Source organism: Plecotus auritus (assembly GCF_963455305.1).
Source record: "Plecotus auritus genome assembly, chromosome: 1".
NCBI lineage: Eukaryota > Metazoa > Chordata > Mammalia > Chiroptera > Vespertilionidae > Plecotus > Plecotus auritus.
In genome coordinates this window covers 239,165,848-239,192,072 of record NC_137770.1, presented here as the reverse complement: position 1 = coordinate 239,192,072, position 26,225 = coordinate 239,165,848, and the positions used below count along the sequence as shown (strand labels likewise).

Sequence of the window (26,225 nt, the reverse complement as noted above, 5' to 3'; positions counted from 1 at the left end):
CTTATATGCATGCATATAAGAATAACCAACGGATGCAAAACGTTGGAGGGTGAGGGCATGTATGGGAGTGGGGTGGGCGGGCAGTGGTAAAATATGTACACATATAATACCTTAATAAAAAAAATTATAAAGTTCTTGATCATTATTCTAAATGGCTGTACAGTATTACATTGTGGATCTATTATAACAAATTTAACTAATTAGTTAATTTCATACCCCATTGCTGTATATCTTATTCCATTTATTTTTTAATTCCAATAGATTTTGTACTTTATCTCCACTTTTGTGCTTTTTTTTCTTTTTTCTTTTTGTAGGGTATTTATAAAATTAGTTAAGCTTTGAAACTCAATCTTTTTCTCTTCTATAGGCACATAATTTCATTGCCCCTTCTCATCCCTAATGTTGTAGCTTTTTTCCAAATTTCATAGGAAAATTCTTCGTTTTTCTTTTTTTAATTAAAAAGACTTCTAATTAAAGTTGCTTAAGTATGATTGTACTAATCCTATGTAATAAAAGCCTAATATGCAAATTGTCCCCTCCTGCCGTCACTCAATCGCTCACTATGACGTGCGCTACCAGCGGGCGGGGCGGAACATGGTGGGCATTGGTGACGCGGCGCTTGCTGTGGGCTCTCAGGTGCCAGTTGCTGGGCGCCTGCGAGGAGCCTGCCCCGCACCTGCACAGACTCCTCTGGGTGAGCTGGGCCGGGACTGCATGGGCCGGTCAAGGCTCCCTGTGGGTTTGTGCAGGAGCTGATCTGCGAGACTGGCCAGGAGAGAGCGCGCTGCCCGCCTGGCTTCTGTGTAGCACCGTTGGGGGGCCCCAAGGCCCACACTGTGCCCTGGCCCACGGCCTTTGGCCACACTCACCGCATCTCCACATGGGGACTTGGGCACCGTGACTGAGGCAGAGGGGGGCACACGAGGCCCAGGGACTGCCCAGGGCCTAGAGGTCAGCTGGGACCTGCCCTTACATGCCAGATACTCACGCTTTAATCGCCAGCCAGGCCTAGGGACCACACCCGTGCATGAATTTCGTTATTGTAATAAATCTGTATCTGTGTAAGGATGAAGACAGTTATGTTCTTAAGGAAAATTAAGCCAGTATTATCAAAGTGTAGAGCCTTTTGAAAAGCCATGTAGATGCTATCTATTGTAGCTCCAACTTCTTACCCTCTTTTAAATAAGTGTGCTTTCTTTGTTGTTACCATTGTTAAAAATGATTTCATATTTAGATGCTAGGACTACCAGTATAGGTATTTCTCACTATACATATCTGTATGCAGGAATCAAATAGATTAGTGTATGTTTTTAAATCATTGGGTATCTGAACCCTTCTTACTTCAAAACTCAGGAACCAAGTAAACTGGATAGCAAAAGATTACTCTAAATTTTTTATAAAATTAAATGCATATTATTTAAATTTTATAATACATTTAAGTTAAATGAACCACATCACAAACCTGCTTCTATTTTCTATGCAAAAAATACTCTAAATTTCTTACTGCTACCTTAAAAACCAACTTTGGCAAACAGTGTGTTTTTAATACTTTTGTATCATACTAGTGTCCTGGTGCACGAAATTTGTACACATTAAAAGGGGATTAATTAGAGGAAATAATTTAATATTGCTATTTGCCCTTTCTCTATAACAGAAGTGTCAGAGATGAAAGAAAATTAGTAAAATGTATATGAAAACCTTCCTCCTATTAGAGTCTGGGGCGCACCACGGGACCCAGAGTCAAGTCCCCGCCCACCCACATGCACCTCAAAATCGGGTGAGACCCAGCCGGCCCCCACCCCCATTGGGCTAGATCCAGATCTGGCCAGTTCCACCCTTGTCAAGCCCCGCTGGGCAGGGGAAGTAGCCTCAGGTCCCCTGGCCCAGCGCCAGGATGGGGGGTGTGGCCTGAGGTCCCCCAGCCCAGACCAAGGTGGGGGGCGTGCCTTGAAGTGCCCCGTCAAGCCCCGCCAGGTGTGGGACATGCCTGAGATGCCCTGTCAAGCCCTGCTGGGTGGGGGGCATGGTCTGAGATCCCCCGTCAAGCCCCACCAGGCAGGGGGGAGCAGGCTCAGATCCCCCAGCCCAGCACTGGTTGGGGGGTGCACAGCCTCAGGTCCCCTGTCAAGCCCCACCGGCAGGGGTGTGCAGCCTCAGGTCCCCCGTCAAGCCCCGCTGGGTGGGGAGTACGGCCTGAGGTCCCCTGTGAAACTCGCCTGGCCAGGGGGGTGCAGCCTCAGGTCACCTGGCCCGGTGCTGGGGCGGTGGGTGCAGCCTGAGGTCCCCTGGCCTGGTGCTGGGGCGGGGGAGCGGCCTGATGTCCCCTAGCCAAGCACCAGGACGGGAAGCGCACCTTGAGGTCCCCTGTCAAGCCCCGCCAGGCGGAGGGCATGGCCTCAGGTCCCCTGGCCTGGTTCCGGGGTGGGGGGCGAGCGAGGCCTGAGGTCCCCTGTCAAGCCCTACGGGGGTGGGGGAGGGCGTAGCCTCAGGTTCCTGCTGATTGCTCATTAAGGCTCCTTATGAGAACTTGGCTTCAGCTGTGGGTGCAGCCATCTTTGTGATGGAGTGGTGGTCAATTAGCATATTCCCTCTTTATTAGATAGGATACTGGTGTTTCGAGAGATTTATATTTTAATTTGATTCAGATCCAACTTCAGATTAAATGGTTTTGGAAAAAGCTTTTCAGTACTGCTAACTTTTAATTTGTTGGAAACAAAATAGCTTTCTCTGTTCTTTGATCTGTTGTCATGACTTTTTGTCCTTTTGAGGAAAACATAACTATTTTTTTTTTTTGGAGTAAAGTCTCCAAAGAAAATTTGAATGTCATAAACTTCCCAATTTTATGTACTCCTAGAAAAGTTCTCTGTATTCTGCCTTTCTTTCTCCTCCATCTCCTCAAAACTCACTTTTCCTGCTGTCACAGGAATTTTAGTCAATTCTTTTTCTTATCTTATTGATGGGCCAGCTTATTTCATCCATGGGATCATCTCATTTAATTGCCTGACTATGGATATTTTACAAAAATATTAAGACTACAGTAGGCCTATGCAAACTGGCTGTTAAGATCCTTACTGTGTTTTGTTTTGTTTTCAGTGTGTCCACATTTGAAAGGGTGATTATATCAGCGGTCTGCAAGCTATAGCATGTGGGCCAAATCAAACTCTTTGACTGTTTTGGAAGACCTCTGAGCTAAGAATGGGTTTTACATTTTTAAATAGTTAAAAAAAATCTAAAGATTAATATTTCACAAGGTGAAAATTATAAAATGTTCAAATTTAATTATCCAGTTAATAATGTTTTGTTTTTTTTTTAAAATATATTTTATTGATTTTCTACAAAGAGTAAGGGAGAGTGATAGAGAGCTAGAAACATCGACGAGAGAGAAACATCGACCAGCTGCCTCCTGCACACCTCCCACTGGGGATGCGCCCGCAACCAAGGTACATGCCCTTGACCGGAATCGAACCCGGGACCCTTCAGTCCGCAGGCCGACGCTCCATCCACTGAGCCAAACCGGTTTCGGCCAGTTAATAATGTTTTATCTGTTGACTGCTTTTGTACTACAACAGTAGGGTTGAATGGTTGTGATTGCATGGCCTGCAAAACCTAAGATATTTTCTATCTCGTGGTTTATAGAAAAGGTTTGCTGACTCTTGGCTTATACCACTGACTGAAATTTCATCTTTTTGGCTTAATTTTTTTCCAAGTGTTAACACTATGATGATGGAGACATCAAAACTAACTTTTAATAAAATTTATTGCATGGACTATTTGAAATGCTTAATTTGTGTTAGGAACTGTGATAAGCAATGAGGAAAGAAGAATAAATAGGATCTTTTCCTACTAGGAACTCATGGCCTTCTATTGTTAAAATTTGGTAGTTTTCTAATATGAATTGAGAATCTAATACTATTTTAAAGTTATTTATATAAATTATATTATTAGCTCCTATCAAAGTGTACAAAAACATGTCTCCAAATGTATTCATCATGGTGTTTATAATGCCAAGATTAGAGAAGCAAGCTTAATTAGCCAACAATAGGATGTTGATTAAATAAGTTAAATGCATCTCTTCGATGGACTGTATTTATCTTTTAAAAATGATATAGAAGTATATTTGAGATGGAAAGTATTAGTGATAAATAAGCATGTGCATAATATGATTCTAATTTTTAAAATAAATAGTATTTTTGAGAGCAGTTTTAAATTTACAGAAAAATCTAGTAGAAAGTATGAAGAGTTCCCATATACTCCCTCTTCCCCTTGTCTTAGGTACCCTCATATTAACGTCTTTCATTAGTGGTACATTTGTTACAATTGATGAACTAATATTGATGCATTAACTAAAGCCTCCATAATTTTTACTAGGTTACTCTATGTGTGTTGTACATTTGTGTGGGTTTTGCCAAATATACAATGTCATGTATTCACCATTAGAGTATCATACACAGTAGTTTGACTGCCCTAAAAATCACCTGTATTCACCTTTTCAGGCCTCTCCCTTGTTCCTATGCCATGTCAAACACTGATCTTTTCACTCTCTATAGTTTTTTCTTTTCCAAAATGTCGTATACTTGGAATCATACAGTGTTTAGCCTGGCCTGCCCCATCTCACAGTCCAGGAGCCCTCAGGGGCAGGAGGCGACCCGGCGATCAGGGGAAGGCAACACCCCCATCACACCTCTGCTGCTGCCACTGCTGGCAGCGCAAGCCTCGGCCAGTCCTGGTTACCTGAACCTGGGGCCAGCCCTGGGTGGCTGGGCAGCTGCAATCGGTGGCTTGCCTGCGCCTCAGGGTGGCCCTGGGTGGCTGGGCAGCCGCCATCCGAGGCTTGCCTGTGCCTCGGGCGTCAGCTGGATAGCCGCCATCTGAGGCTTGCCTGCGCCTCTGGCTGGCCCTGGGAGGCTGGGGGGCTGAGGGGACTGTGGGACTCTGGAGGCAGGCGCCCCCGCGGGGCTGAGGGAACTGGGCGCCACCATCATGTGGCTGTGGGCGCCGACATCTTTGTGAGGGCATGATGGTCAATTAGCATATTCCCTCTTTATTAGATAGGATAATACTGCCTTATATAGATGTGCCACAGTTTGCTTGATTCGTTTATCCTTTTGAAAGACATCTTGGTCACTTTCAAGTTTTGACAATTATGAATAAAGCAGCTATAAACATTTGTGTGCAGGTTTCTGTGTGGACATCTTTTCACCTCATTTGAGTAAATACTGAGGAGCACCATGGCATTGGGAAGACTTTGGTTAGGTTTGGAAGAAACTGCCAGACTATCTTCGAAAGTGGCCATAATATTTTGCGTTCCCACCATTTCTTTTAGTTCTGCATCCTCACCAGCATTTTATGTTGTCAGTGTATTGGACTTTAACCATACTGTTAGGTGTGTAGTGGTTTCTTGTCTTAATTTGCAATTCTCTAATGGAATATGATGTTGAGTGCCTTTTCATTTGCTTAATTTGTTCTCTGCATATCTTCTTGGTTGAGGTATCTATTCAGACAGGTTTTGCTATTTGGGTAATGATGGAATCAGAATAAGTGAAGAAATATTTCTTTTTTCTGGAGCAGATTGTAGAGAAACCATCTGGGCTGGTGCTTTCTGTTTTGGGAGGTTATTCATTATTGATTTTAAATTTTTAATAGAAATGGCCTGTTGAGCTTCTTTATTTTTTCTTGTGTGCAATTTGGTAGATTGTGTTCTTTTAAGTAATTCATCCATTTCATCTAAAGTTATAAAATTTGTGGGCAACTAATGTTGTTCACAATATTCTTTTAATATGCATAGGACCAATAGTGATGGCCCATCATTTACTTTCCATTGTTTTCTCTCTTTTTTTTTTTTCTTGGTTATTCTGGCTAGAGATTTATCCCCAATTTTATTGATCTTCTCAAATAATCAGCTGATTCTAATTTTTAAAAAGGCATAGATAAATTGGAAGGACATATTGTAAGCATTAATCATTATCTCTGGCTGATGGGATTAAGAATAGTTTTTCTTTGAACTTTTCAATATAGTTAATATGTAATTTCATAATGGAAAATTATTTTATCTTACTATTTTTTACACGCTAAATTATTTAAATTCTTTTTTAAAAATGTTTTTATTAATGATAGTATTACAGATATCTCCTATTTTCCCCCCTTTACAACCTCCTCCTCCCAACCCCTTGGAAAATTATTTTAAATTTGTCCACTCTTCAGTATCTTACCTCAAAATCAACATAGTGATAATCACTTTTTCATGACCTTCATGAAAAATCTAGTTCGGTATTATTTTTTCACTTTTCATTGGGTTTTGTCTTTGGGAACTCCAGATTTATTTCTTATGGTTAAAGGCTACTGAATAGAATAAACACGTTCAAAATAAGTGTTATTATTTAAAATAAAATAAAAGTAATATCTTATTAGGGCTTATTAGGTGTTTTGCATATTTTTACTACAGCCTTAAGCTGCAATTATTATCATCATTTTACAGAGAGGGGAACTGAAGCTCAGAGAAAGTAATTTGCCCAAGGCAACATCTGGAATGTGGAAAACCCATGGTTCAGTACCAAGGTTTTCTAATTTCCAAGCCTGTTACCTTTCCAAGATAGATTAGGTTAAATGATTGGAGGGAAACTGACTACAAGAGTACTTGCCCACAGTGGAAAGGATGGTCATTCATTTACTATCAGTTTTCATTATGACATTGCCCTTTTTAAAAATATACATTTTCATTGATTTTCGAGAAGGGAGAAGGGAGAGAGAGGTAGAAACATCAATGATGAGAGAGAATCATTGATTGGCTGCCTCCTGCACGCCCGCTACTGTGGATAGAACCCACACCCTGGGCATGTGCCCTTGACTGGAATCGAACCTGGGACCCTTCAGTCCGCAGGCCAACGCTATATCCACTGAGCAAACGGGCTAGGGCAGGGGTGGGCAAACTTTTTGACTCGAGGGCCACAATGGGTTCTTAAACTGGACCGGAGGGCCGGAACAAAAGCATGGATGGAGTGTTTGTGTGAACTAATATAAATTCAAAGTAAAGGAGCGGAGGGGAGAGCAAGAGAACCGGATAGAACAGCCGGATCTGGCCCGCGGGCCGTAGTTTGCCCACGGCTGGCATGACATTAATAAGGTTGTTCCTGTAAAGTACACTATTTGACACTTTTGAACTTATACAATCATGTATTTAAATTTTCAAAATGAGGGACAACTTATTTTAAAGAAGATACCTGATTCCTTGTCAAAGTGTATTTGAGAGAGAAAATGATTATGTTCTGTTTTTATTTCTTATTTAATTTTTATGACATAAAAAGACAACCTGTACAGAGGGAGAAATTGGGCCTACAGTTGATTTTTCAAAATCTGTTTATACACACACACTCATATATATATATATATATATATATATATGTATATATATATATATATATATATATATATATATATATATTCCTATCATCATTTATTTGGACTCAGAAATCAAAAGTTGCTGGAGAAAGAGTAATTTTAAAATATTTTTAAAGTCATAGATTTTTTGAACCCAGCAAAATTTACTGGCATTTATGTAATCGTTGATATATACCCCTTCCCTAGCCTACCACCTATTTTTCAAAAATCGCAATGCTGATTGCTTTCATATTCCCTGTTCATGCAGTTATAATATAAAAGCAGTTTCGATTTCATTGATTTATCAAAATTATCTTCTGCTTAGCACATGAGTCAAGTTTTTGCTTCACTAAAGTTGCATAACAAACAGCTCCAAAATCTGTTTCATGCTTATGCGTGATCAGATTCACTGAACTCCAGGCTGTGGATGGGGATCACATCACCTCATGACTACAGGTCACAGACTAAAGGAGTAATGATTATATGAAGCAAGTTCTTCACACGTTGGATGGTGGAAGCTCAGGAGAACTGGGGGAACTCTCCATGCATTCTTATTCCTCTGTTTGGAATGGTATACTGTCACTTCTCCATATTCATCCCATTGGTCAGAGAGCTCTGGCCCCCTAGTAAGACACCACATGATCCTGCATTCAAGAGTGAGAATGAATGTGTGATTCTGTTCCAGTGACAGAGTGAAAGGTTGAAAAAAATTATAAATATATATAGCTACACTTCTGGATTTTTAATTGTATAGATTGCATAAACTTTTTGATTTGTCAGGTTGTTTACAAAAGCATGCTTAATATCTTAAGCAGATATTAAATTAAAATTATCTGCCTTCTGCAAACTAACCTTATTAAATATAAGTGTGATAGTACAGGAGTTAAAATAGACTGGTAATTCTACCTTGCTAATAGCTTTTGCATGATGATTGTAGTTTATAAAGCATTTCACTTCTTTTTTTTTTTTCATTTGATCCACAATTAAGTTAAGTGATGGTGGGATCCTTATTTTATAGGTGTGGAAATTTAAAAAAACAACTTTATGGCTAGACTAGTTAGAGCTAGTAAGTTCAAATCCTAGATTTTCATAGACTTCAAATACAGTTATCTTTCCTTTATTCTGTACTGGATCTTATGTTCCTATTTGCTGCCTTTTCCAAGTCCATATAAATATCAGGAATATTTCTGGACCACTGCCAAAAATCAAAGGAAGCTATCACTACACATTATATTCCAAAAATTATATTACCTTCTATGTATTATCTTCAAATGTATGTTTGGATTGATGCAAGAGTATCCTAAGGGCTGGTTCTAACTAAATTTTACTCATAATCACTTCAAAAACAGATAAGGGTATTTTCTGTGTAGTTTACCAGAAACATTCAACTTCATTATGTATTTCAAAAGTATGAGAGTAAATTACTATGGTACACCAGTGCTTTTCAAATTAGTCCTAGTGTAACTGCCTCAGATTGATAATGGTTGCTTTATGGTTTGAGGCTCTACATATGAATTTACTTGGGAAAAGAAATTGGCAGGGGTGGGGGAAGTTCTGTTACTGGGAGTAAGTTTCAAAAATCACTGTCTATACCAAGTATAGTTGGGATGACAATGTTATCTCTTCAGAAAGTCTTTCATTACACAATGTTTGTTTTCCACTAATACTCTATATTACAGTAGTTGAATTATAAGGAACATTCTTCTGAAAAAAGTCATGTTGTATGTTGAATAATATAACTTGTTTACCTGGTTTTTGCTCTAACTCTTGCAACAAAGCCTTTAAACAATGTAATATCTGGTCTGGCTTTTTAGCTGTGGGTTTCTACTTTTTTCTTGGACAGCATTCCATGTTCTCAAATCTGTGGGCTTTTTTGGTGCTTTACTTTATTTCTCCGTTTTATGTTGTCTTTCATAATATGCAAAATTTATTCCTTTCCCCCCATATCTCTCTGTTCTGATTTATTTCATAGTGAAAATAAAAAATTAATAGGCAATGATAATTGAGTCTTTCAGAAGGCTAGATGAACCCTATTGTTAGAAAATTAATTTATAACCAGCTCATTGTTCTTGTTACTTTGTCCCATAATAGTGCAAAAATACTCTCCTTACAGCCTTCTCTGTTTCTTTCTTTCTAGATGTCACCATTTAATTTAGGTGTTCTCCCCTTACTGTTAGTAGTTAGGTTTTTTTTATATGAGCCATTACTCTGGAGAGTGGTATTTTTATTTGTTTTAATAAAGTTAGTGTATTTAATGAATATTTTTCCCTCTTTTAAAGACTGTGAACCAGAAGAACTGACTGACTGGTCTATGGATGAAAAATGTTCATTTTGTAACCTACAAAGAGAAGCAGTCAGTGTAAGTTTTAGTGCTATGAAATTATTTCTAAACTATTTGCACAATTGTAACACAATTTTAAAACTTAATTTGTTTTGAAATTTTGTGACTTATAGTAGAATATAAATACTTGATTTTGGTATTGAGAAGAATATTGAAGTCTCATGTTAGAAGTCTATCATTTAGCTTATCTGTAGGTGAAAATCCCAAACCACTCATCTTTTTTGCTTATTTCACATTTCTTTCTCATAGCTCCCTGACTCATGAAATCAGTTCAGATCTGTTTTGTATTTACATAGACAAGGCTGATGATCTTGGAGGCCTGGTTTGGTCTAAGACCATCCTACAGGCTGATTCCTTAGTTGGAGGATAATGTGGTACGACGTTTTAACTTTTTTCTTTCTCTTGAAGTCTTTTGGATATTGTAATTTTCTCCTGTGTAAACTATTAAATATTAGTGTCTACTGTAAACAGGTATAAACTAGACAAGCAGCATCTTCTTGTATGGTGGGATCCTAATTCTTTATGTACTGTTGTGAGAGGTCTGAGAGGAAATGAGAACTCAAGAACCGGTACCTATTTTGGTTAGATTAGTAGGTAAACATAACTGCTTTGTTGCTAAAATTCTCATTGCTGGCATGTTATATAGTGAAATTATTCAGCAATATATCTTATCTTCTCTTCTCTCTTTTTTGATTATAGTTTTGCTAAGGAATAAGGCTAATTTGGCCCTCTATCAGAGCTAAATTTCTTTTTTCCTGACTCCTGTTTCAAATTTAATATTCTCTATATAATTTGATATATTTAAAAGATAGAACAAATGAGCATTTAGAGAGTTAATTTTGTTGCCATTTTTAATGGAATCCCACAGTTAAAAAGTGATTTTTTAAATGTTGGTGTTTTTTTTTATATATAATTTTAGGATCGTATACCATCTCTTGATTCTTCACAGTCAACACCAACAGAGGAACTACCATCTCAGGGCCAGTCCAACACTGAAAAGATTGAATGCCAAGCAGAAAATTACCTAAATTCACTCTTTCGAAAGAAAGGTAATGTTGGTATACATTTTTTATGCTTCTGGTCTTCCTTATTCTGTTGCTGTTCTCAAGACTTCAAATGTTCTTTCATGTTTAATAAGTGATAGACATACTACATTGTAAAACTATCTTTAGAGTAAGTTAATAGCATTTATCAGCTATTTCTTTGGTAGCATGAATATGCTTACTTGACATTAAAATGTCAGTGTTCTTTTTAATTCCTGTTTATCTAGACCAGTGGTCGGCAAACTGCAACTCGCGAGCCACATACGGCTCTTTGGCCCCTTGAGTGTGGCTCTTCCACAAAATACCACGTGCGGGCGCACGTACAGAGCGATTGAAACTTCGTGGCCCATGCGCAGAAGTCGGTTTTCGGCCTGGGCGAGTCTATTTTGAAGAAGTGGCGTTAGAAGAAGTGGGGGTGTCGGTCGGTCGGGCGACGGGAGACACGGCGCAGGCGGGCCATGGGATACACAGCACAGGGGAGGCGTGCGCGATTCATGCACGAGTTGAGTGAGCCAGTCAGTCAGCAGTCTCATGTGCAGTGGTTAGTGCTAGTCGTGTCCGCAAATCGCGCGCAGGTGACAAAAGTACCTACTCGAAGCATAAAGTTGCCTGTATTTTTCCAACCAGCTGCAAATCCTACAGGTATTTTTGTCATCAATTTAAGAATTGTAATTATTTTGTGTTGGTGGCTTTATTATTATAAAATGAAACTTTTTTTTAGGTGCCCTGTTTGACATGGCTACAAAGAAGAAGCAAAGAAAAACAGAAGACGAAAACCGTGAATTTAAAGTTGAATGGACTGAGACTTTTGCGTTTATTCAAAACTTAAATGGCCTTCCGACCTGTCTTATTTGTCAGGAAAAATTGGCGCATAACAAGAAATCAAATTTGGAGAGACACTTTACAACTAAACACGTGTCATTTAGTACTAAATATCCTGTCGGTGATGCAAGGAAGAAAGCAGTTGAGGAACTTCAGAAGAGTCAAGAAAAATCAAGTTCTGTATTTAATTACGGGATTCAGTCTTCCAACAATGTTAATATTGCAAGTTTTGTGGTTAGTCAGGAGATTGCTAAGAGAGGAAAACCATATACAGACGGCGAATACATAAAAAGTTGTTTTATAAATGCATCCGAAAAGCTATTTCGGGATTTTAAGAACAGAGCAGATATTCTAAAAAAAATTAAAGAGTTACCCTTGTCTGCTAAAACAGTGAAAGATAGAACAGTCAAAATGTCTTCGAATATAACCGACCAGCAAGTCGAAGATCTTAAATTGGTTTCAGCTTTATCAATAGCAGTTGACGAGTCTTGTGACATAAATGATACAGCGCAAGTTTCACTTTTTGTACGATTTATTTCACCTACAGGTCCTAAAGAAGAACTTTTAGGATTATTGCCACTCAAAGGTCAAACACGTGGAGAGGATATAGCAAATGCTGTAATTGAGTGCATTGAAAAACATCATATTCCACTCGATAAAATTGTCTCAATTTCAACAGACGGGGCGAAAAGTATGACCGGCGTAAGAAACGGGTTTGTTGCTATTTTGAAAGAAAAAATTAATCACGAGATACTTACTTACCATTGCATCACTCATCAAGAAGCGCTTTGTGCGCAGACATTTCCAGAAGAAATTTGCAAAGTTATGGAATTGGTGATTAACATTATCAACTCCATTATAGCTAAAGCTCTTAATCATCGCCAATTTAAAGAATTTTTAGTTGAAATGGAGAGTGAGTACGCAGATCTGCTGCTGCATAACAAGGTACGTTGGTTATCAAGAGGAAACGTTTTGAAACGTTTCGCTTCCTTATTAACAGAAATTAAAGCATTTCTCCTTGAGAAGGGTGTTCACTATCCAGAACTAACGAACGATCAGTGGATCCAAAAATTTTATTTCATGGTAGACGTTACGTCTCATCTAAATCAGCTTAATCGTAAACTACAGGGGAAAGGAAACACAGTTTTTTCTATGTTAGAAGAAGTTATTTCATTCGAAAACAAATTATCTCTTTTTGCTCAAGATTTTGAAAGAGAAACTTTGATTCACTTTCCAAGCCTGTTGAAACATTGCCAAGAAAATAATTCTGATATTGACATTTGCTATTTCAAAACAACACTTTTAAATATGAGGGAAGCTTTTCTCAATAGGTTTCAGGAATTAAGAAACAGCAAAGCGACGTTAGCCTTTGTTAAAAAACCTCTTAATGCTACTGTAACAGAATTAAATTTTTCTCCCTTTAATATTGACATTGGCAATTTTGAAATGCAATTGTTGGATTTAAAAAACAAAGAATTGTGGAGCTCAAAATTTGAACGTCTTTGTGCTGATATAGAAATATTGGAGAAAAACAAATGTGAACTTAGTTCACAGCACAAGTGGTCTGCTTTGAAAGACCTGGAGAAGGAAGATACGTTGATTTTTAACACCTGGAATAGTATTCCTGACTCATATAATCAACTGAAAAAACTAGCGTTTGCTGTTCTTTCCTTATTCGGGTCTACATATTTATGCGAACAATCATTTTCAAGCATGAACCTTATCAAGAGTAAATTGAGAAGTCGTCTTATTGATGAGAACCTGGAATCGCGCTTAAAATTAAAAACAACAACATACAAACCTGACTTACCCAAACTTTCCAAGGAGATGCAAGGCCATTGTTCACATTAGTGTTTGTCAGTCATTGTCATGATTTAATTTTATGGATATTGTAAGGTAAATTGTAAGGAATTTAATTTTATCAATAAATAATATCGTTATTAAGTATGATATCAAGTTTTATTCAACGTACCTATAGTTTAAGACTTAAAATTGTAAAGTTTATTAAGTTAATTTTAGGGAACGTTGTGGAGTGAAAGAAGATGTAGTGTTGAGGATTGAGAAAGGTATGCTGAGATGGTTTGGACATATAGAGAGGATGAACGAAAGGAGATAGACAAAACAAGTATACAAGATGAGTGTGGATGGGAGAGTTGGAAGGGGTCGACCTCAGCTAATGTACCTCAATCAGACTGAGGACGTTTTTAGCAAAGGCCAGCTTAGGAGTACCCTAATGAAGTTAATAACAATGTACCTACCTGTATAGTTTAAGTTTAAAATATTTGGCTCTCAAAAGAAATTTCAATCGTTGTACTGTTGATATTTGGCTCTGTCGACTAATGAGTTTGCCGACCACTGCCATAGACCAAGAGGAAAACAGGGAATTATCAATGACCAGGGGCCGCTTCTGGGGTTGCAGGTCTCCAAGTCTGAAATTTTGACATTTATGCCAACTCTTAAGGGGACAGAACATGGGTTCCCCTTCCCCTGGGTGTGAGGTCTTGGCTGGAATGTGGGGGCAAGAGATGGCACATTATCCCAAAAGAACCAAGTAAAACCAGAATCATCCGAAGAAACAGACATGCCCTCCTCAACTCAGGGCAGGTACAGCCAGAAACTCACATTTCTCCCGAGGATGGTGCTGGTTTCTAGGGGTGCGCTGCTGTGATGGAAAGTCAAAGGAAGCAATCCTTTCAAAATGACTATTTTTGGATAGAGTACACGCTATGCAGTGACATATTTATGTTTTTAAAAAGATAATTTTTAAGGACTATTAAATTTAATACTTTTCTGTTATGGACTTTTGAGACTATATTTTAGTTATTGCAAGTGACTTTTGAAATACTGTTCCAATAATTCCATAAGCTATAAGATAAGCACCCGGCATGTGCCTCAGTACATAGCAAGTGCTCGGCATATATTTGTAAAATAAACGAATGACGTTTAGAGTGAAAATCAATGATATTGTGAAAGTGTATTAGTTGTGAAAGGTTTCCCATATGCCTACTAAGCTTCTCTCAAAGGTATAGTATATTAAACACATAAAAGAGCTTAATATATTCTGATGACATTATGCTGAAAAACTTACCTGGTCATGTTTTCTTCCTCCATAGAATTTTAATAAAGCAACTTCTATAGCTTTTCTTTAAAAAAAAATCCAGACACTGCCCCATTTTTTGAAATCCATTATCACAAAATGGCAATAAAACCCTTTAGCAAAGCATGAACTATAGTGTATTCATTACCTTCCCCTCTTATCCTATCACTCACCCAACCATCCACTTATTCAGCCATCCATCTGCCCATCCATCCATCCATCCATCCATCTAAAAACCCAGTTATCCATCTATCTGTCAACCTGTCCATCCGTCTGTCCATCTGCCCAACCATCCATCCTAGATCCACTCATCCATCCATCCACCCACCTATCCAGCATGTCTGGGTCCCCACCCCAGTGTATCACTCAACCCTCTCACACTGACCTATACTGCAGGTCAGGTGTGTCTCACACAGACAGGGAAGGCCTCATCCCCCCAAATTTGCAGAAATCTTCAGAATGGAATGAGAGGTTGAGGCAATCCAAGAAAGTCCAGATATGTTCAACAATAAAGAGAATGAGAATTCACTGGGCTCATGCTATATGTTAGGTGTTCTCTATTTAATATCTCACCAAATATACATTACACCCCTATGAGGTAGGGCAATTGTAACTCCATTTTATGAAAAAGGAAGATGAGGCTGAGGGCGACCCACCCCAGGTTCCCAGGTCTCACAACCAGCTGCTGGCAGAGCCAGGAGAGTCGCCCTGGCCTGTGTGCCTCCTCTCCCCCAACCCCCCCACTTACCCTCCCAAGCTTCCCACTGCCCCTGGCTCCCCATGTGGACCCCTTAGGGGTGCGGCTGGTGTATACCTAGCAGCAGAGCCTGCTGAGCCTGCAACCTCGCCTGCTCCCCCTGGACCTCTTGTCGGACCTTCTCCTCCAAGGCCTGGCGCTCCAGCCGGAGTGCCTGTTGCTGGATCTGGAGGCCGTGGCCGGATTCCTTTTCCAAGAGCTCTTCTGTGGCCTGTGGGGAAAAGTGGGAGGAAGGAAGCATAAAATTGGGCACAGCAGGGGAGACCTGTCCCCTCTGCCAAGTTCCTCCTCCGAGCTGGCACCGGCTTACCAGTCTCCTCTCCAACCTGCCTGGGATGGCAGCGATGGCCTGGCCACAGCAGCCATTCTGGACCATGTGAACCCAACCCTGGTCCACAGCTGATTGGACTAGAGGGCCCCTGTTCCGAGCTGGACCAGTTAATAGGAATTTGGTGTTAGGAGGCAGGAGGAGAGAGAACAAGAGAAAGAAACAGACAGACACTGACTAGATGCCTTCAAAGTTAACACTCTCAGGAAAACAGCCCCACCAGCACCTGATGATAGGACTTCTGACCTCCAGAACCGTAGGATAAGAGCTGTATTGTGTTAAGCCACCCAGTTTGTGGTCATTTGTTACAGCAGCAATAGGAGACCAATAGAGTTTCTTTCTCTTTTTTTGGCAACAGAGAGTTCCAGTTAATACATTTTGAAATGAGAAACTGAGGCTAGAAGAGATAAATTTGCGTTTCCAAGGTCACACGGGAAAGATGCAAGACTTATCCCCTCCGCCTCTCCTTTTATTTTTACAGAGGAGGACACGGGCTCAGGAAGGTGAGGTGACCTGACTGACGATAGGTGGACAGGGGGTGGTGGAGCAGGACATGGTGGAGGCAGGATGGTAGCCATGGGCTGCAGTGTCCACTCCCTCATGCAGCCTCTGGGAAGAGTGAGAAACAGGAGCACGAGGCTCCCCTGAGAGGGGACAGAGCCATCTTGGAGCCTGAGGCAGCTGACTGAATGCCGCAGCGCCTGGCCTCACCGATCCCCAGCCAATGGGGAGACACGGTCTTACTCCTCCCAGGGGAGACTCAGTCCTCTGGGGTGAGTTTACTGAATCAGGCAGCAAAGGCTCCCACTATTCAAACTCTCCGATTGTTCCTCCTCTTGCTGCAAGACTCACAGGACTCCAACTGGTGACATTCCCATCCCCATTGAAACAGGAATGGAGAGGTGGAAGCAAAGCTTTGCAAAAGACCTTTTTGGAGAAGCTGATGACGGCAGCTCGCTGGTGGAGTCCATCTCTGGGTTGTGTGAGCCAGAGCTGGTCCATAGTTACTGGTGAAGCAGGAAGAAGCCTCCACAGTACAGGTGAGCCCCAGGTGGGTGTGAAAAGCCAAGGCCAGCATGGCTTTCGGGTTCAAAGGCTTAGAGAAAGAGCTGACGTGCCAATTGACACACAAGACAAGAAAAATTAATTTTGAAACTATGGGGGAAGCCAGGGAAAAGCTTAACTGTAGTAGTTAAGTTCCACTGAGTCCCCATTCCCAGCTGCTTTCATTTACTAGAATACACAATTGCCTTTCAGGAATGCAAACAGACATATCAATGGTAATATTTAGTAAACTAAGATTATCAGGTTAGGGGGGAGTTTGCTTTAGGCCATTGAGTCAGCAGTAGGTAATAAAATGCAAATTCACCCTGTGAATATCGAAGGAGTCCAAACTCAGCCTTCTGGTGCACTTCTTGCATTTATATTAATTACTGTTGATCTTGGTTTCCAGCAGGGTGGTGCTCAGAGAGTGCGGAGCACCCATGCAGGTGTGAGGGCTGGAAGGTGTGCTGTCATCAGAGACCTCCGGAGGGTAGTCATTGTGTTTGGGCCAGGACTCTGAGGTCACCGTGAGGTCACCGAGGCAGAATATAATCTGATGTCCACTCATCACTGTACAACTGTGCAGCAGGAGCCGGAAACAAAGCAAAACGTAGCTGCCAGAAGCAGAAAGAGAAGCCTCCTTCCTCCTGCAAGGTGCCTCCAGCCCTCTCCTGACAAAGCTTAACACTGTGCTCTTTGCAAAGGAGAAATGCTTCGAGGGTCCAGATCATGATTGCAGGACAGGCGCTGAAGGGTGAGTTGGAGTCTGAGAGGCAGTAAATTGAGAACAGAAGGCAAATGTTCTAGTACTGGATATGTCTGATGACTTACTTCCTAGTATTTGATGTCTGATGACTTTTATTTAATTCTCACACCGTGTTGGCACGATCGCCTGCTGCCGGAATGAAGGCCTGCCTCCCTGGGTGTGATTTTAAGCTGTGTTGTTACAAACGTGCTGCTCAGAAGCATGCACACAACAAACACTCAAAGCCAACCTGAGAGATGAAGGCTGTTTCCCGTGTCACCAGGGAGGTGGACTCAGTAATCCCGTTTCTATTCACTTGTTTCCAGCCGCCAGGACACCAGAGACAGGGGCATTCTTCTCAAAGAAAGAGACGAATCCCCTCTCCCCAAAGTAATTAAGGACCCCAATGTTCTTCCTCCAGCCAAAGCACACTTTTGAAGGAGTTCCTTATCTAACCTTCTAACCACCAGGACTCAAAGTGGTGTCTCCGTCTATTTGTGCAGCTGTCATGTCAAGTATCAGTTTATGTATATAAGGAAGTGCTAAACATCAGCCACATGCAGGCATGTGAGGGGCAGGAAGGATAAAGATTAATAAAAAAAGTTCTTCATTTTAACAAACTTGCGGTTCAGTGCAGGGGACCAACAGGCCATGTAAATGACAAAACATCCCCCTCCTCTGCTACACATTGTTTACCTGGCATTTTGGACCAAGCACATCATTCAAAAGGAGCTGGGTGCTATTTAAATATTTCACAATGGCCCTAGTCCAGTGGTCGGCAAACTCATTAGTCAACAGAGCCAAATATCAACAGTACAACAATTGAAATTTTTTTTGAGAGCCAAATTTTTTAAACTTAAACTTCTTCTAACGCCACTTCTTCAAAATAGACTTGCCCAGGCCATGGTATTTTGTGGAAGAGCCACACTCAAGGGGCCAAAGAGACGCATGTGGCTCGCGAACCGCAGTTTGCCGACCACAGCCCTAGTCAGTTTGGCTCAATGGATAGAGCATCTGCCTGCTGACTGAAGGGTCCCAGGTTCCATTCCAGTCAAGCACATGCCCGGGATGTGGCTCAATCCCCAGTAGGGGGCGTGCAGGAAGCAGCCAATCAATGATGCTCTCATCACATGTTTCCATTTCTCTTTTCCTGCCACTCTGAAATCAATAATATATATATATTTAAAAATAAATAAGTAAATGCTTCACAAATGGACTTGACCATGGAGATCAAGAGTTGGTTAAAGGCGGCTTTCAAGCCCATCAATCCTTACTTCAAATGTGCACTCTGCTCTGAATTCCAAATGGAACAGTCCATTTGGCTGCTCCTTTTCTGGTTATTTGTTTGGGACTCTCCCAGTGAGGTCCCCCCAGGGCCAACCCTGGGTGTCTCCTGAGTTACCCCCCCCTAATCCACACTCTTGGGTCCCCTCCCTCCATCCCCACCCCAGGCATTTTCTCAGGTTCAGCTCAGCACTCTCTCTAGTGGTAAAATGACCTGGGTGTAAACTGCACAGAAAAATAAAGAGTGCTGCTTCTGCTCCAGCCACCCACTGCAAAAGCCTCCTCCCTACTCCTCCTGAGCAAACAGAGGGTTATTTTCAACCTGTGTTCACATTGGGTCTTAGTCTTCCAGGCAGTTCACCTCTTCCAATTGCTTCTATTTTAAAGGAACGCCCACACCCAGGAAATCCCTGGAAGGGAGTATTCAAAGTCATTCTCAAGGGCAGTTGACCACCTTTCAAAGGTGCATTATGTACATCTTAAAATAGAACACCTAATGCACTGGGGTTTGGCTGAGATGATTACTGGGGACTGTAATAGATACTATAAAGTCACTTCCATTTATAGAATGTTTAATAGTTTTGAGAAGTGCCTTCATGTGCTTTCCTCAGTTCCTTGGGTGTGGAGGGCGGGGATTATCACCATTGCTTTCCTAAGGAGAAGGAGTATGGCTCCATGGCATAAGCATGGGCCCTGGGGCTGCTCTTTGGGGCTCAGTGTCCCTATATGTAAACCAAGGGTCATGATAACACTTGCCTGATAGGAGTGTTGTGGGATTTGGGTAAAGCCCTGTGGCCTGGCTCACTGTCAGGACCGTATGTGCGATGCCACAGGAGTCAAGGGGAAACTGCTCTGAGAGGTGTTTGGGCCTGAGGTCCCCAACAGGTGGCATCCACGTCCTCACTCTGAGCGGTGCTGTGGCCCTCCCTGTGCTGCCTTCCTGGGCTCCAGCCTGGAATCTCCCCAAGGAATGCATCTCCAGGGCAGCCGACCGTGTTCACTGCTACATGGTACCGGACCCCTCAGGTCACACCTGAGAGAGGGTAGCAGTCCTTTGCAGTCTAGGGACACTCAGGGTGTCAGTGGTTAAGAGCTCAGTGATCATTTGTCTGTTGACTCCCAGGACACTGACGCCCTCGATTCATATGATCCTCCAGGGGTGGTTCAGGGTCTTCTGTGAGCAGGGGGCGCTTCTCAGGCCTGGGGAGCTTTGGCGAGCCCTTGGCTCCCTTCCCACTGGCCTCAGGGTGTTCGCCTCGGGACCTTTCACTGTGTCCTCCCCTTCCTTGTCCCTTCCTGGTGAAGGCACATGCTACCTCAGTGTCCAGGCAGGTGGCAGCAGATGTCACTGTGAGACTCCTGGACTCCCTGGGCAGAACCTCCCTCTCCCACTCCAGCCACACAGCATCTTCCTGTCAGTATTAAGCATCTATCACACAGGTTATTAAGGACACCCATTCCCCCACTTGACATCGAGCTCTCCAAGGACCAGGCCCAGGCCTCATTCCCCCGGCATCCAGCTTCCACCTCGCAGAGTAGCAGCTCACGCCTGTGCCCAGGTGAAATGGCGTGAATGATCATTAGCACAAACGACTCCCCTTTTCCTCTGGAGCCAGGGCAAGCAGGGGAAAACTTCCACCTCCTTTGCCCCGAGTTCAGTGCGACCAGACATCAGAGGAGTCTTCAGAAAAAAGTTTCCCTTCGGAATTACCAAGGCTGGACCGGCTTTCTGGAAACCAGTGAATAAAACGATGACCCCAAGAGAACCAAGGAGACGAGACAGGAGAGACCAGGACAAAAGGCTCAGGGAAGTCACCGCTGACTCTGGTGGGACGGAGACACTCACAGCCTGCCCTGGGCTTGTGCTGAGAGCCGAGTGAGAAGTCTGCTCTCAGTTGGCGTCATTAGTTAAATCCTTTTTGACGCACGGAAATGCTGTGGCAGAACAGCTAAGGGCCTAACACAAACTCCCGAGTCTTGAGGAAGCTTTAATGCCATGGCGCCCGATCCAGCAAGAATGTCACTGGGAAGCTGTCCTTTTACACCCTGTTCTGATGTCCCCGTTTCCACCCCCAGATCAGCCATGGGTTGTTCAAAACCCACTCAGCCTCCTCCTTTCAGACTGGCCTGCCCCTTGCGATGCCCGGGGTCGGGCTGCTCACACATCATCTGGTGACCCTGGGAACTTCTCTAGGACTTCGTATTTCCAGGGCCCAGGCAAAGCTTCGGCTCACTGGGCTGGCATATCATTGGCTTGCCACCAATATTTTTTTAAAAATACGTTTTTATTGATTTCAGAGAGGAAAGGAGAGGGAGAGAGAGAAACATCAGTGATGAGAGAGATTCACTGACAGGCTGCCTCCTGCACACCCCCTATTGGGGATCAAGCCTGCAACCTGGGCATGTGCCCTGATGGGGAATCAAACTGTGACCTCCTGGTTCATGGATGAACGCTCAACCACTGAACCACACCAGCCGGGCTTGTCACCAATATTTGAAGAAATTACAAACATCCTCTGATTGGCCAAGCTCAGAAAGTTTTGATGCTCAGTGTTGGCAAGGTTGTGGGGGCAACAGCACGCCAGAAGGCAGTGTGGCAGGCCCATCCAAGTTAAAAATGCACGCACCACACCTGGAAGTAACATAAGGCAATACTGAATGTCAGCTCTAACTGACAAAGAAAAACACCCATGGGCATCGGACCCAGCAAGGGCTACCATTGAAAGAATTAGCACCTGCTGAGCATTTGCAGGTGTAAGTGCTGCCTCCAACACTGCAGCACGTTAATTCACAAAACCCTCAGGGGCAGGCGGAGCATCCGCCGCATCTCACAGATGAGGCAGCTCAAGCAAGGGGCCTTCAAACCATGTGTCCAAGGCTCCCCCGCCAGTAAGAACACAGGTGCCTGGTTCGGGGCTGAGCTCGCTTAACTACTGCACTGCACTATACCCCTCCACAGTTCTGTACTGTCTATTACCATCGAAGTACTTATTGTCTATAATAGAGAAAAACTAGGATGGCCTAATATCCAGCATAAGGGAAGGTTAAATATATTGTGGTTTTTCTGTTCAAGGGAACACCAGACAATTGTTGTTTTCTTTTAAAGAAATCCATAAAGCTGATATCTGATATGGAAGTGTACTGATGTGTTACAACCTTGAAGCTATAACAGTGTACGTTAGAAAAAGCAGAGTGCAGGAGAGCATACTACCATTTGTGGAAAAAATGCCCGCATATGCACGGTGTGGCTCTGCAAGGAGAAATAAAAGTGAAGCAGACATTTAAAAAAGCAAAACAAGTGGATAGGGAACTAGGGGGAGGGGCGTGCTTTTCGCTGTGCACCTGCTACACCTGTTGAACTCTGCACTGTGTGTGAATTACCTATTTGAAAAGAACAAAACAAAACTGATTTGAAAGGACAAATGACACCTGCAAAGTGCGTCCTAGTGGCCTAATAGAAAACACAGCACTGGAGGATTAACTCCATCACTGAATGTCCCATCGTGTTAACGCTGTCAGTTTATGCGTATTTCTTCCCTGTGCCGTCTGCTCAGAGGTGCCAGCCTAGGACTCCACAACCCACTGTGGAAGGAATGAATAGCATGATGCTAAGTAGAACCGAATGGACCTGACGTTCATGAGGTTCCCCGCAGCCCTGAGGAGCCCAGGGGTCTGTGCTTCCCTCTGGAAACGGAGCTCCGTGAGGGAGGCGCTGGGAGAGGCGTGGAGCAGGACCTCCCTTGGAGCCCCAGGAGGAACCAGCCCTGCCGACGCCTTGATTTCGGGCTTCTGGCCCCTAAAAGTGTGAGAGACCACGGGGTTTCTGTGCTCTAAGCCACCAAGTGTGTGATGGTTCATGATGACAAACCAGGAAGGGTACCAGCCACCTGAGCCAAACAGAGACACTAACAGGCACCAGTTTCTGCCCCGGAGCAGCATCCCTGAAAGGGCAGCCAGTGAGCAGCCATAACAGGGAAGTGGAGGGAGGCGGCCTGGGCGTTGTTATGACTCTTAGGCTTGGTTCTGAGCAGAACCAAAGGCCCCTCTGGGTCCAGGGACCCTTTCTCTGCCGGGCAGGCTGCTCTCAGCAGGAGAGAAGAATCATCTGACAAGCCGGCTCTTTTTCACACCCCGTGGAGAACTGCTTAGGACTCTATTTTGTTCATGGCTTTCACAGAAGGATTTTTGTACTGATTTATTTTTTTCCACGCGTTTTGGCAGCTCTGAAGGGGACAATGAAAAAGCCCATTAACTCCAGCGTGTGCCACTGGGGACGCTGCAGTGCTGACACAGAGAGACATCCTTAGTTAAAGCTGAAGGAGCCGGGGCTCACCTGTGTCTCCAAGTCGCTGCGGGGCGGGTAGTCCGGTTCCGGGGGCCCGTCCTTGCCTCTTCGGGGACATCCCTTATTCTGTTGGATGAATTCTTCCAGCCTTAAGACCTAAAAGAGAGGAACAGAAATGCTTGGCATTGACACCTGTCTCCTGGCGGTGGCCGTTAATCTGGGAGTTCCTTCTCCTGGGTCGCTCAGTTCTGGGGACAGTGCCCCATTAGACAAATGCAAACATGCTTCCAGAAAGGCCATTTCTTTTTTTTTTTCCTTTTTAAATACTTTTATTGATTTCAGGGTGGAAGGGAGAGGGAGAGATGGAGCCCGAAACCTGGGCATGTGCTCTGACTGGGAATCAAACCAGGACCTCTTGGTTCCTGGGTGGAGACTCAACCACTGAGCCATACCGGCTGGGCCAGAAAGGCCATTTCTAGCCAGCTGGCTGTGTAGTGGTCCCAGAAGAAGCCGAGCCTGCAGGTTTGCAGGCGTCCACGCCTCCCTCAGATTACTTACACACGCTTGGCTATACTGGAGCTGCTTTTCACTGGCTTCCACACCATTTCACACGATTTCTTTTTTTTTTTTTTAAGTTAATTGGTTAAAGTAACAATATGTAATAATTACACAGGTAAATTGAGAGAAGAGTAGCTGGAAGGTGCTATTACATTGTAAAGCCTTAATTATGATAATTACAATTCACCAACTAATTGTCAAGTGTCAGTTTAACAGGCTGGCTTCCCTGCCTCAGACTTTGAGAAGAACGAGGCCAATAACCATAAAGGAAACTCAGACACCGCAAACATGTCTTCGTAGAAAACCGAAGACTCCTCAGGCACCGTGCCAGGTATGTGGAGAGGAGAGGAAGGGAGCGAGTGAGAGCAAAATGGTAAAAAAATATCATCCCTGCCGTCAAGAAGCTGTCATCTTACTGCAAAGGCAGATACATGTTTCTAATCATAGCACATGTACAAAATAATAATAGTACCATTAATGGTGTGTTGGCTCTGTGCCAGGCCAGGACCTAAGCACTTTATAGTATCAGCTCTTCTAATCTTCACAACTACTATAAGGTAGATACCAGTGGGTACTAATACCAAGAATTTACAACTATACACTGTCCAGGGGAGTCCAGGGCAGATGAATAGGAGTCCGTTAGTGGCAAAGGTGAGAAAAGTCATTCCGAGCAGCAAAGATCGGAGTTGTAGGGGTGGAGGGTGGGTGAGATGTGTGTGAGGACTAAAGGAAGGTTCCATGTCAGTAGGTTCCTCTCTACTTCTTCCTCGTACGAAGAAGTAAACAGGAGGGGGTAGAGTTCTGGACGACAATGATGGTAAGTCTGAACTGTGAAAAACATGGGAATTAAAGATTTTAGGGGCCTGGCTGGTGTGGCTCAGTGATTGAGAGTCAACCCATGAATCAGGAGGTCGTGGTTCAATTCCCCATTGGGGGCTCAATCCCCGGTGGGGTAATGCAGGAGGCAGCCAATCGGTGTTTCTCTCTCAACGTTGATGTTTCTATTTCTCCCTCTCCCTCTCACCTCCTGAAATCAATAAACATAGCCTACTAATATGCAAATTGTCTGAACGGTGGAATGCCCGGTTGCTATGATGTGCACTGACCACCAGGGGGCAGACGCTCAATGTAGAGGCTGCCCCCTGGTGGTCAGTGAGCTCAGCCAGAAGCCAGGCTCACAGTTGGCAAGCGCAGCAGCAGTGGCAGGAGCCTCTATCTCCTCCACGGCATTGTTAAGGATCCCTCAGTGGATGTCAGCCTGACGGCTTAGACCCACTCACCCAGGGGCTCCTGGACATCCCCTGAGGGCTCCTGGATTACTAGAGGGTGCAGGCCGAGCTGAGGAACCCCCGCCCCCCCCCCCCAGAGCACGAATTTTGTGCACCGAGCCTCTAGTTTTTAACAAAGATTTTAGGGAAAGAGGAGTAGACCTTGAGCAGACCAGGGTTTTGGAGCACTAGTTCTGGAATCGGCTGACCTGGGAGAATGGGGAGGCAAGCATACAGGGCAGGCTCTCAGGAGACTCTGGAGACCACCCCAGAAGAACTGCAAGGCCATCAGAATGTCTTCTCAGCTTTACATAATGACTATTTGGGGAAGGGATACTTAAAGACTATGAAACCACTTACACTGCATCTTGCTAAGGCTTATGCAGTATTTAAGTGAGCTCTGTGAGATTCGTTTACAAGCAGGTTAAGAAAAAGGAGCCTGGGCGAGCCATTCTGAGGGTCTTGACCAAGGCATTGGTGTAGAGAGGGGAGAGGACCTTGGGGCTTTTGTGGAAGGACCCAAAGGACTTGATAACCTGATTGGATGTGATGGTGGGGCAGGGTGGGGACTCAGACTGAGGAGAGCAGAGCAGGAGAGTGGATGTGGTCAAGGGTGACCCTTCCATTCCTGGCTTTGGTAGGCGGGTGGGTAAAGACACTATTACGGTGGCAGAAGAAATGGAGGTTGAAGAGCAGCCTGAGACACTTTTTCCACGGTCAATCTCCAGGCCATGCCCAGCTGTCTGTAAACACTCAGGTTCTGAATGATGCTCGGTCATCACAGAGGCCACATGCTACACTAGAGGCAGTGTTAGCATAGTGGTTAACAGTGGGGTCTTAGAGCCCCATCACCTGGGATGAATCCCAGATCCACTACTTGTTACCTGTGTGTCTCTGAGGAAGTGATTTACCTGCTCTGTTCCTCAGTTTTCTCATTTGTAAACCAGAGATACTAATAGTACAATGGCTGTAAGGTTTACAAGTTAGTAATGTAACTGCTTAGACAGTATCTTAACTGAGTAGGTGCTTAACACAGATGCACCATTGTTATTTTAAACAGAGAGGTTCTTAGGGCATTCATAGAAGCAGTCAGGTGATGGTCCAGGTGTCCAAGTCAGAAGCAGAACGGGGCTGGTCCCACACACATATGTGAAGCCTTCCCGAGCCCTGCAGGGCGGGGTGGCCCAGATCCCATATGAAGATGGCAGTACAGGTCAACAGGGAGGGAGGGAGGAAAAGAAGGAAGGAAGGGAGTGAGGAAGGGAGAAAAGGAGGAGAA

At 43.5% G+C, this 26,225-nt stretch overlaps 3 protein-coding genes across 9 annotated transcripts in view; 1 reads left to right on the top strand and 2 right to left on the bottom strand.

Annotated features, from left to right (window-relative positions):
• The window catches only part of LCORL (ligand dependent nuclear receptor corepressor like), a gene marked incomplete at its 3' end in the record, with an annotated part of 420,506 nt that overhangs the window by 182,597 nt on the left and 211,684 nt on the right, over positions 1-26,225 (bottom strand). The window lies entirely within an intron of this gene.
• LOC308244416 (ligand-dependent nuclear receptor corepressor-like protein) overlaps positions 1-26,225 on the top strand; it is a 92,389-nt gene that overhangs the window by 40,353 nt on the left and 25,811 nt on the right. The window contains exons 3-6 of one of the 6 annotated variants that reach the window (XR_013960138.1): positions 9,654-9,733; positions 10,635-10,764; positions 16,609-16,802; positions 17,216-17,618. Coding sequence is in view for 5 of the 6 variants with exons in the window: in XM_080660377.1 (XP_080516503.1) it covers positions 9,654-9,733; positions 10,635-10,764; positions 11,480-13,431 (2,162 nt within the window). In the remaining variant the exon portion in view is untranslated. Of the gene's footprint in view, positions 1-9,653; positions 9,734-10,634; positions 10,765-11,479; positions 14,727-16,608; positions 16,898-17,215; positions 17,619-26,225 lie in introns of those variants that run through there. The other 5 variants (XM_080660381.1, XM_080660377.1, XM_080660378.1 and 2 more) reach the window with 5 other exon arrangements.
• Positions 11,752-26,225, bottom strand: part of LOC308244456 (protein FAM184B-like) — a 50,101-nt gene continuing 35,627 nt past the window's right edge. For both annotated transcript variants that reach the window (XM_080660432.1, XM_080660433.1), the window contains exons 5-6: positions 23,169-23,276; positions 11,752-15,645 (exon numbers count right to left, since the gene is read on the bottom strand). In XM_080660432.1, coding sequence (XP_080516558.1) covers positions 15,469-15,645; positions 23,169-23,276 — 285 coding nt within the window. In that variant the 3' untranslated portion in view covers positions 11,752-15,468. The remainder of the gene's footprint in view (positions 15,646-23,168; positions 23,277-26,225) is intronic.